The sequence below is a fragment of the Myiozetetes cayanensis genome, unplaced genomic scaffold (assembly GCF_022539395.1).
Source record: "Myiozetetes cayanensis isolate MyiCay16 unplaced genomic scaffold, myiCay2020 scf14, whole genome shotgun sequence".
In the NCBI taxonomy this organism is placed as follows: domain Eukaryota; kingdom Metazoa; phylum Chordata; class Aves; order Passeriformes; family Tyrannidae; genus Myiozetetes; species Myiozetetes cayanensis.
The window spans coordinates 2,400,750-2,414,988 of record NW_026087048.1 but is presented as its reverse complement, the minus strand read 5'-3'; the positions used below and the strand labels follow the sequence as shown (position 1 = coordinate 2,414,988).

At 41.6% G+C, this 14,239-nt stretch overlaps 1 protein-coding gene across 1 annotated transcript; it reads right to left on the bottom strand.

Moving 5' to 3' along the window:
• Positions 1 to 901: 901 nt before the first annotated feature.
• Positions 902 to 13,489, bottom strand: CHRNA5 (cholinergic receptor nicotinic alpha 5 subunit). Its single transcript, XM_050309108.1, has 6 exons — positions 13,324 to 13,489; positions 6,750 to 6,901; positions 6,384 to 6,428; positions 4,823 to 4,932; positions 3,014 to 3,845; positions 902 to 1,181 (listed from the first exon to the last, which is right to left on the bottom strand). Exons 1-6 carry the CDS (start codon positions 13,436 to 13,438, stop codon positions 1,020 to 1,022), a joined length of 1,416 nt encoding a protein of 471 aa, XP_050165065.1. The 5' UTR covers positions 13,439 to 13,489; the 3' UTR covers positions 902 to 1,019.
• Positions 13,490 to 14,239: the final 750 nt, after the last annotated feature.

Here is a 14,239-nt window from a genome sequence, read left to right as displayed (position 1 = left end):
TACTACTCAAGGCAGCTCTCTTAAGTTCAGTTTAAAAAATGTATGAAAATTTAATCATCTCTATCTGGTTCCATGGCACAATAATTTACGACCTTTCCTGCAGAAAGACATTCCCCGCAAAATTCCTTAATATTAACAAACTTAAAAACTTAATTCTGAGAAACACACAGAGACAGGAAATAAATTATCAGGTTTGCAAAACTCACAGTCTTGTATCAAATTCTTCATCAAGGATAAAGAACTCTGAGTGTTCCAGCCCTCGTTCCAGCATCTTGGGAACTCATTTAACTGCCTTTGCCTTCCTTCCCAAAGCTGATGGAGATATCAATACACAGATGTGCTTTAGGCATTTGAAGGTTTATTAAATGTTCATGTGAGTATCACAGAATTGTCAAGCTTTAAAATTTAAGCAGCAAATTCCACTGAAAATTTATAGAGGCAAAAACGTGGCCAAACCGCTATTTTCAGTTGGATACCGGACATACAGGAAGTTTAATTTGTATTTTAACTATTATTTTAAATTACTCTGTAGAAACTTCATACTTTTACAACACATTCAAGAGAGCTGATAAAAATTCTCCTTTTTTATACTACAGTAAATTGAAATAAGCAACTCTACTGTGCAGGTAACTGCAAATATAATACTCTGTGTAACAATTCATATAGTAATTTAATAATTGGACTATTAAAACATTTTAAATCCTCCTGTTTTGCAGTAGGTGTCAGCGTATGCTTTTTTGATCTATCACACATGCAAGTGCTTGAGAAAGTTCTTTTAATTCTGACCTGGCTTAGAAGTAACTCAGTAGGCTGGCAATAAGCAAATGGACTTCTATGTGTCCTAGGAATGCCATGCTTTAACATAATCCTAATTTTCTAGGTTTGGAATGTTTGGTTTTGGTTTGTTTTTTTTTCGCTCTATCACAAACATGCCTACAAAGAACGTGCATGGAAACAGAGCTCCTGCCCAACTCTTGGGAGCCACATCAGCAGGAAAATATTTCAGCCCCAAAAATATTTCAGGCATTTGCACTGCCTATATGTGTAGGTACTATTATACTTGCCCACTTGTGAATAACAGGAATAAACAAGACAAGTGACCCAACGATTGAAACCAGAAGGAAAGCCCACAGGAACATTCGGTCGAGCACCTGAGCGATGTATTTCCAGTCTTCAACCACCTGGAAAACAAAAGAGCACAAGAGATGGTCAGTGTGTGAGCAAGAACAGGTGAAAATGCAGTGCCACGTCCTGCAATTGTAATTATTTCAAAGTGCACTTCATTCAACATTTAATAGCATTTTATGATTACAGTCTGAGCTCGAACAGGAGCAAACTCCCCCTGTGGAGATTGGTAAGCTGTGTAGACCGATACTAGATTTTAATGCAGAAACCAACCCTGACAAGCACTGAAAATCCTCATCTATAAAGAGATAAAAGTGCTATTGCATTTTCTAACGTACTGCAGTATTCATGGCACGTGACAGCACAAAGTGGAAATCCCAGGGAGGAGCTGGAAACAAAAGTTATTAAAAAAAAAAAAGAGAGACAACAACAACTCCCTCTAGCACCTGAACAAAAACCACTAAACCTCCCAAATTAATGCAAATGAAAGCCCTGCCAAACAACTGTCTTGGATTTGAACTGGAGCTATCCACATTTCCCAGGCCTAATGCTTCCCAAGGTGCAAGGCTACAACAGCTCTAGCTGTGTAGTGTTTATTAACAACTTTTGCAAATAAAGCCTGCACATTCTCTGGAGCCCAAGTAATAAAACACAAGTGAATCCCCACTCAACTATATGTTCATTTCTGAGGTTTAGAGTCACAAAAACATCACACCTGAAAACCCAAATACTTCTCACTTCTCTTGTCACCCACAGCCAAATGCAGTAACTTCACAGGAGAAAGAAAACCAACCCATAACATACAGAAAATTATTTAAGTATTTAATAGCCAATTCTCCTATTTCTGTTGTTCATACAATGCAGAGCTATCAGATGCTGCTTTCACAGCACAGCAGACACATTTATTAAGAATCTAGGCCGGATCCCTTGTGACAATGTCAAAATCAAGTCCTGAAAAGGCAACATGAGAGGACTTTGTTTATTCCTAGATGTGAGAACACACTATCAGCCATCAGCAGCTTCTGAAGAGAGCCTTTTCCATATAAATTGAAATAATCCCAGGCCCTGCCATCAGAAAGAGGCAGCAGCATCATGAGACCACACACAAACTTCTATATTTGTACACTAACCTGAAGATTACATTTAAGACTCTGGTTTACTAGTGGTGCCAGTTTAAAAAGCATGTAAAGCTAACAGATTCATAGTGCTCTTACCCAAGTGGTGTAAATACCCACTAAGGGTAGTTCAAACTGCAAATGCACAGACTGAAAAAAAGCCTTTAACATCTTTTGATATAACTCAGAGACAAATAATAAAAAGGGCAGAGGAGAACTCTTAGGAAGTCATCTAATCCATGTTTGATCTGAGCACAAAATGACCTCCACCAGGCTATAGCTTTTGTTTGAACTAATACAAGGTAGAGCATTGAAACTGTTTTATTTGGAATTGAAAGGTGAGAAACACGGCTTGGCAATATTTACTCTGAAAAGATAAGGCAAATATAAGGCACAGTTCAGAGAGCCTTCAGGTGTAACATCCAAGAGAACAAACACGTTCTCTCCTCATCTCAGCAGCTCTGTAGGGAACACTTACAGCACACAAGTGCCTCACAGTGTGGAACTAACAACATGAACCTCCTTTTAGAAGAAAGCAAAAGACTTTTAAAGAACCCAAGGACTGTGCTGTATCAGCCCAATATCCACAAGAATTCTCAGCATTGTACCACACTCGCACTTCTTGCCAGTGGAAACAGTTACACAGCTTTCAGGGGAGCACAGACCCTGGAAATCCACAGCACATCTTTAATAGGCCACTGCACAGTAAACCATCACCTGGTTTTCTGATTTCCACTTGGGGCAGATCAGTGTAACAGGACTAATTCACCCACCTCCCGAACTTCATTCTCCTTCATCACGTGCCTCGTGATGTAGCGGATGGAATCCAGGGCTGCTTCCAAGGTGTTCCTCGACGATTCCGAGCCACTCATCTTCCCCGTTTCCTCCTTCTGGGCGAAGTACCTGTCCACATGACTTCTCATGCAGAGCAGCTTGGGCAGCTTGTGAAGAAAGATCTTGCGAACCCACGGTGCCATCGCGTTGTGCGTGGACGAGGAGCGGTGGTGGATGTTGATGGCAAAGACAGTTATCACAATGGACAAGGTCACGAATATCATAGTGAACACCAAGTACTCTCCGATGAGTGGGATAACTTTGGAAGATGAGGGAATAATTTCTTCGATGACAAGCAGGAAAACAGTCAAAGAGACCAGGACTGAGGTGCAAAGCGAAATTTTTTCGCCTTCGTTCGAAGGCAGGTAGAAGACAAGGACGGTGAGAAATGACAGCCCGATACAGGGGATAATGAGAAACAAGGTGTAGAAAAGGGGCAAACGCCTAATTATGAATGAATACGTCACAAAAGGATACCAGCAGCACCCATCAGTCCTGTTTCCCTTGCTCCCCGTTGCAGTCACTATTTCCCATTCTCCGTTATCAAAGAAATCTCTTTTGTCAACATCGTAATCTTCGAGGATCAGATCGACCTGCGAGCCGTCGTAAGTCCAGGACCCAAACTTCATGGAGCAGTTCTGGAGGTCGAAGGGGAAGAAGGTCACATCGATGGTACAAGAACTTTTATAGTTGGCTGGTGGAGTCCAAGCAATGGTGCCGTCGTATTTAACCACGGTTTTTGTGGATGTTCCCTCAAAACGTCCATCTGCACTGAAAGAAGAGAGGAGCTGCAATTACAACGGGGGACTGGGGGTGTATTTAAGTAGGAAAATATGCTTTGTTATTGGCATTTCAGCTCTTTATCCCTTATCCCCCTTGACAGCCAAAATTTTGTACTGTCTTCACAGGTTTTATTTTTTTTTGTTAGATCTGAATCTTACAAAGGCAAACAGCTTTGGAAGAGTGGAAATTATTTTTAAGTCCGTTAATTTAAAAGTCTGGGCAACTTTCTGTGGCCCTGATGACTTCTGAAAGGATTGTAAAAGTCCTGACCTTCAACAGCGTGACCCAAGTGTGGGGTTTCTCTCAGTAATGCAGCATAAGCACTTTTCAATTTGGCCAAATCATAACGATCAAAGAAAAAAAACAAGTCACGAAGCAGCGAAAATAACACTTGTTTGCCACCTCCAAACTTGAATTTACAATCACTGCAACAGCCTTTTATCCTGACTCAACAAGTCAGGAAACGTAAAAAAGCATTCTACATGCACCTGAGCTGAGCAGAAAGGTCAATTCAAAAGTTATTGCTTCTGATCTTCGGGGATTTTCAAAAGAAAAAAACCCAAACATCACAAAACCAACACAATTTCCCCCCTTAAAGCTGAGGGGACTTAATTTCAATTCCATGCTGACTGAATATGACTTATAACAGTATAAAGTAGCTGTTTCCTTCCTATCACCCTACACTATTTGTCCCCAGCACAGTGCAAGACATTGTTTTCTAACAGGGAGTTTCTGTGAAGAAATGGAAATGAACCTTTTAAAGAGATGAGAAATGCCATACAGAAGCCAAGCAAAACATTTGGCATTTAACCTGGCAACAGAGTCCCTCTGCATCCAGAGGCAAATCCTTCCATGCAACCTCAGCTCTCCCAAATGTCCACAAGTCCAATGAGCCTCCCAAGAACCAGCTTGGACAGCAAAGTTAAAAAATAAATGCATTTTCTATGAAAAGATTCCAATCTTACTTGTCATAGAGCACAATGTCTGGAATCCAGATGGAATCTGAGGGGACACGGATAGATGTTATTCCGGCATAGTCTTCGGGATTCCACCTTAGTTTCACGTCTATCCATTCCTGCGGGGATGTGAGAGGTGAAAATCGGTGTTAGTGGGGAGTGGATTTAAGGAGGGCAACACCAGATGAAAACAGATAATGAGGCAAATCAAAACAATGAAACTGGCTTCTAAAATCTTTATATAAAACAATTAATCTGCTGAGCAGTCATGTGGTTACCTCACCCAGTGTTTGTTTTCTGTTGTAAGAGCCACTTGACAGTATTTCTGTGCAGAACTTTAGATGTGAAGTTCCTTTTTCAGAGCATGTATACATAAGTAAGGGCTGTTATAACATAATTGAACTGTATAAATTAAATTGGAAAAAAAAAAGCTCGTTCTGAATCAATACCGAACACTGGAAGGTAATCAGAAGCAATTTAGACTTTTTTACCACAGATAAAAAATTCCATCATGATGGAACTCTTAAAAGGCAGTTCTGATTTCCACCATTAACACTAAAAATAGCACCACTAAAAGCACAGTAGTGTTTTGTGGTAATTTTACACTTGAACCACAAGTTCAAGAGGAAGAATTTAAGTTTCTAAGAATTCACCATCAAACAGAATTTTGAACACATATACAGGTCAGTTCTTATTTTATTTAAAATGGTTCAACTGGTTCAATAAGATCTGCAGAAACTACTAAAGAGAGCTACAAAGTGTTACCATCAATACATTTGCTGAGCAGTCTCAAAGTTTCCCTGAAAATAAAAACTGACCCTTTAGAAATTACAGTTACTGGAAAAGAAGGGAATGGGAATCAACAGGGAAAAAAATTAAAACAAAACAAAGCAAAAAAATCCAACCAACCAAAGGGTAATGAAGCAGCCCAAACAAAACCAGTGATGTAATAGGGGTCTGCAAATATTCTGCTAAGTTAAATCAAGAATGACTTGTGAGCAGCATTTCCCAAGTTCATACTGCCAATTAAGCTTAGCACTGGACTGTGATTATTACAAAGCTTAAGGTTTTTTCCTGCCCAAATCCAAATATTCTTAAGAGGAAAAAAAATATTTCCTTACAGCAAGCAAATATAACTTTGAAATTGGAACTCTTCAGTGATGTTTATGCCATAATCTCAAATATCCCACAAGTAGAAAACTTCAAAGCTATTTTACAGAACACTACAGCAACCCATACTCTTCTAAATAAAGCTTTGGAATGAAAACTTTTATTTACTGAGACAGCAACTTGTGGTTGGATACATGCCATGCCTCAGATTTCTTTTAATTTGGTAAATTTTTATTTACCTTACTTTCATTTACCTTTTCCGTGTGTTTGCTACGTTTTTTTAAGAGGTTTGTAACAATTAATCCTTTAAAGCATTTCTAGGGACATTTTAAAAATATAATGTGTGAAGTAAAAAATTCATGCAGCAACTCATTTTTTTAAATATACAAGAGAAGTTTCTTCCACGTTTTCATTTGCAGTTACGAAGCTTCAGAATTTTCCATCAGTGTTTTACACCCACCTGTTTCAACCACACATTTGTCGTCATCAGCTGATTTTTCTCATCCTATAAAGCAAAGAAAAACCAAGAAATTACAAGAAATAACCAGCAGAGAACACTCAGAGTAAATGGCTGCTTTAGTTCACAGAGGTCTGTAATTTAAAATACCAACCACACTTCTGAAAGCATTCCAGTCACTAAATATCTTTATATGAGGACATCACACATGCATCCACAGTGCATTTTTTTTAGTTACACTGACAATAATTTTAGAGGATTAACCCACTGTGTTTAAGCTAAAATATGCACGGTTATTTCACGTGACATTATGTTCTAGAATCTTAAAGTCAGTGAGAAAAAACCATCCAACTTATTGGCTATACATACCACATCTACCAGCTGGGAGATTGCAAGGCCAAACTTGATTTTTATTGTGTCGTTCAAGCGCTCCACTGGACGAACCCACCTCTGATAGTCTTCAAATAAATGCTTGAACAAACGATCTTCACTTTTAGCGATGAAAGAAGGTTCAGACACACCTACAGAAAAAGGGATTTATTACCACTGATTGAAGTGAACAGTGGCCATCTGCATTCTTATGTGCAAAGAGCTCCTGCTGTGTTTATGCAGAGTTAAATGTCTCATCCTCTCTTCTCCAGAAGCAGGGCCTGGCTTCTGGGAGAAGAATTTTAGGAAGTTACCTGGTTTTACTGGCATCTTTATACCATTATCACACTTTCAAATCTGTGTGATAATTTGAGCGACAGCAAAGGCCAAATGCACTTTACCATTTACCTGGTGCCACTACAGATGTCCTCTAAAACTGGCAGCTGGTCTGTGACAGAGCTTCAGTCCCTCATTCCCCAAACAAGTGGTGCTTTTGAAAAACTACACCCACACTGTGCAGGTCTGTGGTGCACTGCATGACCTGCAATCCACTCTGAAACTTCAGTCTCTTCATGTTTTAGATGTTATTTCTTCTAATGTTTGGACAGATCTATCATGAATAAGCTTTGCTGCACTTGCTTGTAGAGCACTTTGCCCCCACACACTGTTTTGTGTGTGTTTATGTAAATCTGGACTTTTTTCAAAAGAGCTATGCAAGTTGTCCTCCAGCACCTCATGGAGCAACTGCTGTCCTTTTATCTTTGGGAATCCATGAAAAATTTGGGTTTTACCTACGTGTCCTCACTGAAGTGGATCAGAAGAAACCCTGCTACACAAAAAAAAAAAAAGAGGTAAAGTCTAAGGTTTGCCCACTCTGGGAACCCACACAAATGTTTATGCCCTAAATAACAAGAGAAGGAGAAACTTGGGAAGATACAGAGAGAGAGGAGGGGGAAAAGGTGAGATCATTGTCCAGCTGAGTAACTCAGGAGGAACAGCCTTCAAATGTGGTGTGAAACCTCCAGAATCAGCACAAACTACACACATCACCTTGAATGGGTCTCCAATTCCCAGACAAAAGTCAGAACCACCACCAGAAAACACAAACATATGCTCTAAACAGAGATTGTTTTACTACTCACTGATGAGGTCTGAACTGACTGAAACTACTGCCAAAAAGCTAACAATTAATATTCTCACTTTAAGGGAAAGAGCAAACAAAAGAAAGGAGTTTACCAGCATCTCTTTTTAATGCAGACTTAAAATATTATGCCATTACATAAATGCATGGCATGACCTCTCTAGAAATCATGTGCTCACTAACAGCATCCATCTAAAAAAAGATGTATCAGAAACAGAAAAGCACCAGAAAAATGTCATAAACAGATTAAAACCAGAAGACAGTCATCCAAACATGGAGAGATTTAAAAGCTTAACATTATTTTGTTTGGAGAGGAGGTAAATTTAGTCAACAGAACAGAAGTAGAGCAAGTAGTGACCAATATATACTAGTATTTAAATGATGCAGCCACAGAGGGTTGCACACTTACAAGCTGCCCTCACAGCTGTGAGGTTAAAATATATTTATTTTATTTTGTTTGGTTTACCCTCATTAGCCAAGGAATTGTCCTTATTTGTAACTATGCACGGATTTGCCAAGCCCTGCATGTCACAGGCACCCAAAAGAACGCTTCCTGAAGGCACAATTTAATTTCTCTCTTTCTATATCCCCATTTCCTGAATTATGGATGGCTTTGTGTATACTTCAGCCTAATGTTTCATAAATACTCGATGTTTGTATTAGCATTAATTACATTTCCCTGCTACAGTTACAACTCTCAACTGCATTTTTGGGTACAATTTGAGGCTGCCTATGCAGCTGGATATTCTCTCTGCATTAATTGACCTTGAAGCAATGCAGAGGCAAAGTTGCACTTTCACCATCCCTGTGTGCTGTAAGATGACCTCCTGTGCAGCCAGACAGCATTTCAGGGTGTGGGTTGTTTCCAGATCAAGTTTCTTTCAAAACACAGCAGTTTCTCTGCTCTGCTAAATGGGGACGTGTTATTTTACTGCTTTTATATTCTTACAGATCTTTTTCCAAACATTTCACACTCAGACCTGCAGCGCACTCACTGATCATTTACAATGACCATTATTTACTAACAATATAATTTGACTATTTTTTTCCTTTTTTTATCATCACAGGAATATCCCCACTCTTCAACATTTCTAGTTTATTCTGTTTATTAAGAAGCTGGGGCATGCAGGTCTATAAAAGACTGCTCATACAAAGCAGAGCTCCATGGGGAGGCTGGAAATGGTAACAGTGTCTCAGGAATTAAAATAAAATAAGTAATCACCCCTACCCTGCATATTTTATTTAACAGGACCACTCAACTCATTTGTTGCATAGACTGCAGGTGTTTCATTTCTCTTTTCCACTGTCTACATGCTTTTAAAATTACAACAAAGGGTGTGATTCTTAGTTATCCTTTGTGTTAATATCAGTAACAAAATTGTGAAGAACTGATGACAAGCAGAAAAAAAATGTACAGAGGAGAAGAAAACAGATAAAACACAGTTCGAGGCTTAAGGCAGCAGAATAATTATGAAAAATAGAGGTTAAAACCCCATGACTAGCAAGATTAGCAAACCAACAACCCAGAGGGCAATCTCATCCTAAATCAGATGGCAAGAGATTATGGAAGCATCGCCCCTGCCACGAGCTCCACGTGCTAAAATAAACTTGCAGGTTTGTTTGTAGCCTCTGAAGGGCAGTTATAAAGCCTGCCTGTATTTGGGTGGCTTCACTTTTGTTAGGGCCTGAAGTAACAGGAAAACACTTTGGTTAAGTAGAAATTCTAATTAAACACTTGATCTCAGACAAAATTGTATTTAAAAATTCAGTTCTACCATTTCCTCCCTAAGCACTTCACCAACTCCTTTTATTAAAGCACTTTGGAAGAACTACTTGGAAAATAGGAGGAAGCATTACAGGGGTCTCAGATGCACGAGCAGCACAACAAAACACGCCCATGTCTATTCATCTTATTCTAAAGTCAAAATTTCACTTGGGCTGCAGATGGCAGACTTTTTAAAGGCCACAGATAAATTACAGAAGTGTTCTTCTTTTGTAAAATCCACCTTGTTACGCTGTTTGTTACTGTACCATTATGGGATTAAATATCTTAGCTTCTTAATATGATTTGGCAGCATCGTTCTTTGTATAAGAATTCCCAGTTAAATTGTCAGTGTTGCAGCTTTCTCTCAGCTGTATTTTCATAAATATTTGTTTGTTTTTAAAGGAGACAACACCACAGTTCATGGTTGCCCCAAAGAATGAGCTCTCTTTGAACTCTCCATTCCTCTGCACTCCCTTAGCTAAAGTGTCCCACTGGGATTGCAGGTGTCCTGCTGGTCCCTGCACATTAAACAGTGCAGTTCAAAGCATTTGCTAATTGACAAAACTGAGTGTTAATGATTTCTTTGCATCACTACCCAGTGCATTTTCAAAAGAGGTCCAGGGGAAAAAGGAAAGGGTCGCTTTTTAGAAGCCTAACATTAAGATGTAGATTCAGAAATAATATATATTACTAATGTACTTTTATAACCATATACCATTATAATGAAAAAGGGCAACAAACACTGCAAAATATCCATACTTTGTAGTTAACACTATATTGTTTAACTGTGTGTTATCATAACATGTAGGCTGTTATCCACAAATCTAATTACCACAAACTACAACTGGTAATTTTCTTACAAGCCTGGAAGGTGAATGAATATATACACTACACCTGCCTTCAGTACACTCATATTGATTGAGATGATTTCCCACCATTACTTCATTAAGTAGCAAATACATGTAATATAGTAAATGAAGCACAAAATGGAAGTTTTATTTCTGCACTGACTCCCCCTTCCCTTTTAACAGGACCATGACTCACACTTTCTGCATGGCCCTCAATTTTCTGGCCTACTTTTCCTCCCGTGCTTTAGCAATTGCCAAGAACCCAATCACAAACAGCCAGAGTTTAATTAACAGCAAGCATTTAGAGAGATCAAAATCATCTTTCCTAGGATGTCTGTAAGTCAAAGCAGCATTACTAACTCCGTCCAATTTCCTGAAAAAGGCTCAGAAAAACCAGCTATTACATTCTCAACTCCCCAGAACTCTTTTTTTTACTCCCCTCTTTAAAAAACTACACCTACAAGCACAGAAAAGGTGGCTTACACAGGGTTTTCAAGCTATTGGGAGGATTTCTGCCTTCTCTCCTACCTCACACATCAACCTCTGCCCAACCAGCAGCAAAATAAAATGACACACACTGGACATGAAACTATGAGGAATTTTGAAGTGTAACACTGGATTTTGAAGACAGCAGTGAGAAATGCCGAGAACAAGCAGCAAACAGGGTGCATCCAAGTGCAGAGCGCAGGGAGAAACAGGAAGGACAAGGATGCAGAATCTTGTAAGTAGAGCCATTTACACACATAAATTTAGAGGCTGTGCATCAGGGAAGTGAACACAAACCCAGGATTTCTGTAAGTAAGGCACAGGCTGGGGGTTCTCACAAGTTGCCAGTGCAGCCACTGGCGTTACCTTCTGCCACAGCAGCATTTTGCCCACCCAGCTCATTTCCAGCCGTGGATACACCAGAACACGCAACCCCACAGCTCTCAGAAATCAGAGGCTCTGTTTAGAAATCAGATTCTCTGCTCAAAACCAGATACAGAGTAGAGGATTTCAGAACATACCACAAAAACCATGGGTTTTACCGTTCTAAAAACTGGGAAACTGCAAGTACTTCCTCCCACAGTCCCCTCTACAAATCAACACAGACACTTCTCCACGATTCAACGCTCATGGTTTTCCTCCTAAGAATCTTTCTAAGAATCAGGTCTGCAGCACAGCAGAGCTAGAGGTGCTTGGTAACCTTGAGTCCATTAAGTCTCACCTCAGTTTAAGATTCAGTGCAAGGAACAAACCTTATAATTTGATTGTATTTAAAATCAGCAAGTATTTTGCCTTGACAATTCACAGTTATCCAAGATAAAGTGTTAGTTCACTGCTAATGAAACACCACAATTAATTTACAAGCACTCTTACAGCAAATTTCATGTTATTTGAGAGCAAACAAATTGTGAAAAGAAAACGTTACCCTCACTATGCATGGTCAGTTCTCAACGAAGTCAAAACTGCTGGCTTGTGCCAAAAGGCCCAATTTGGCTTAACCTGACTGTGGGTAATTACATGTAGTCATACAAATCATATAAGCTAACAAAATAATTTTGCACAGCAATATCTTCTCTCATGATGAGAAACACTTTTCCAAACGCTGAGACAAAGAATAATCTTTTAAGTCAGGCTCAGCAATAACAGACTGAGTATTTGTCAGCTGAATTAAAACCAAGACATCAACACAATCAATTTTCCATAAACCATACTTACAACCACTTTTTCAATTTCGAATTAATATTAAAAAAAAAAAAAAAGTCAAATTAATTTTTCATTCATTTTCTTTCTGCCTGTAAATACGGCAGTTATGGTTTCAGGACATTCTGCAAAACTCTTAGCAAGGTACCCCTAAATTATATACAAGCAATGCTTTAAAACAACTGTTTCTAAATAAATCTTTGACGAGCAATTTTGCTCCTTTAATCCTTTAATCTTTGTGTAATTCCATAAACACTCCAGCTTCACATGCTATTTTACATCCTTCAGCTCGGAAAGTTACATCCTGATTGAATTACGAGACTGACTCTTTTGAAGTCGAACAAATAACGCACGACCAAACTAACGAGAGTTCTGTGACGAATTCTTTAGAGGGTTCTTTTCACGTGCAGTCACATCCACACGCGAAACTGCAATTATTAAAGCACATTCTGAAAGTTTACCTCCGTACCAGCTGCAGGCACTCAAACCTGCAAACTGTGCCAGTGAGCAGAGCAAAAACTGAAAAGCTGTGGCAGCTGAAATCTTTAAAGTGCATCACAATACGCATTTAGAAAGCATGACCACTGTGTAATGAAATGTGTGTCAGTCGAGACCGATGTGCACCTGAAAAGCCGTAGTTTGGCAGAGGCACTTTCCCCTCCCTGTGCCCGGGGCAGCCCTGGCGAGGGGGTTTGACCGCGGTCTCCGCAGGTCCCGTTCCTTTTCTTTGAAGCCGGCGATGCTCCCCCAGCCCAGCTCAGCCCCCGCTGGACCCGCTCCCCCTCGGCACCAGCCCCACCTCAGCCGACCTCGGCCAAAAGTTGACGCCGTGGAAAGCGAAGCAGGTCCGTGGCGGCCCCAGCCGGGCGGCGTCTCCCCCCACACGCGAAATGCCGCCCGTCTCCCCTCACGAACCGCTCCCCGCCGGGCACAGCCCGGGGCGGCAGCGGCGCCCGAACCCCCGGGCCGCGGTACCACCCCTCCATCCCCGGCGGCCCCGCACAGCGCCGGGAGGGCTCTGACCCCCGGCCGGCCGTGCCCTGCCCTCTCCCACACCCTGCCGACTCCTGCTGAAGCGCCTTTCACCCCCCTCCCCGGCCCTCACCCCGCGGGGGCCGCCCCGCGCCGCCTCACCCGCCTGCGGAGCTCCGGGCTGGGCGAGCAGGGGCGCGCAGAGCCAGCTGAGGAAGAGCAGGAGGAGCCGGGCGGCGCGGCCGCAGCTCCGCAACCCCGCTCCGCGCCCGGCCATGGCTGGGGCACGGCCCCCGCTGCCTCCGAGCCCCGCAGCCGGGAGCGGCGGGAGCCGGGCGGGGAGCGGGCGGTGCTGGCCCCGCCCCGCGGGGGCCGTGAGGGGGCGCGGGGGGCGGGAACCAGCGCAGGGCGCGGGCGGCGGTCCCGGCCCCGCGAGACCGATCACACGGAACACCGCACACACCCGAACACCCCACACGGACACCGCAGACACCCGATCACCCCACACGGAACACCGCACACACCCGAGCACCCCACACACCCCCCCGGGCTGCCCCAGGCGCTCCCGGAGCCGGTGCCGCCGCAGGAGCTGCCGGCAGGTACCGCCGCTCCCTCAGGCTCGTCCCCGCGAAAAACTCCGGCAAACCCAGCCCGGCCAACGCCCGCTGCTTCCACACCGCGCTCGCGGGAGGGAGTGAGTTTCGGTGGCTTCTAGCGAAAAAGAAAAGGAAAATTAAACTACCTTTTAATTTCCGTTCCGTATGAAACACTCAGGAGGTTTTTTGGTTGTGGGGTTTTGTGGGTTTTTTGGTTTTTTTTTTTTTTTTTTTTTTTTGGTGGTGGTTGTTGGTTTTCTGGTGTTTGGTTTTTAAGTTTCCAAATCAGTAGGATTCTTTAAAAGTTTCTGAATCAGAATATTTTGGAACTTTTAACCACAAATAGGAGAACTGATGCAAGCTACAAAGACCTATGATATTTCCATCTGTATGTATATTGTAGATATACATACACATCATATGTATAATATATAATAACATATATAAACCACAGAGAACACATATATATTATATATAACATA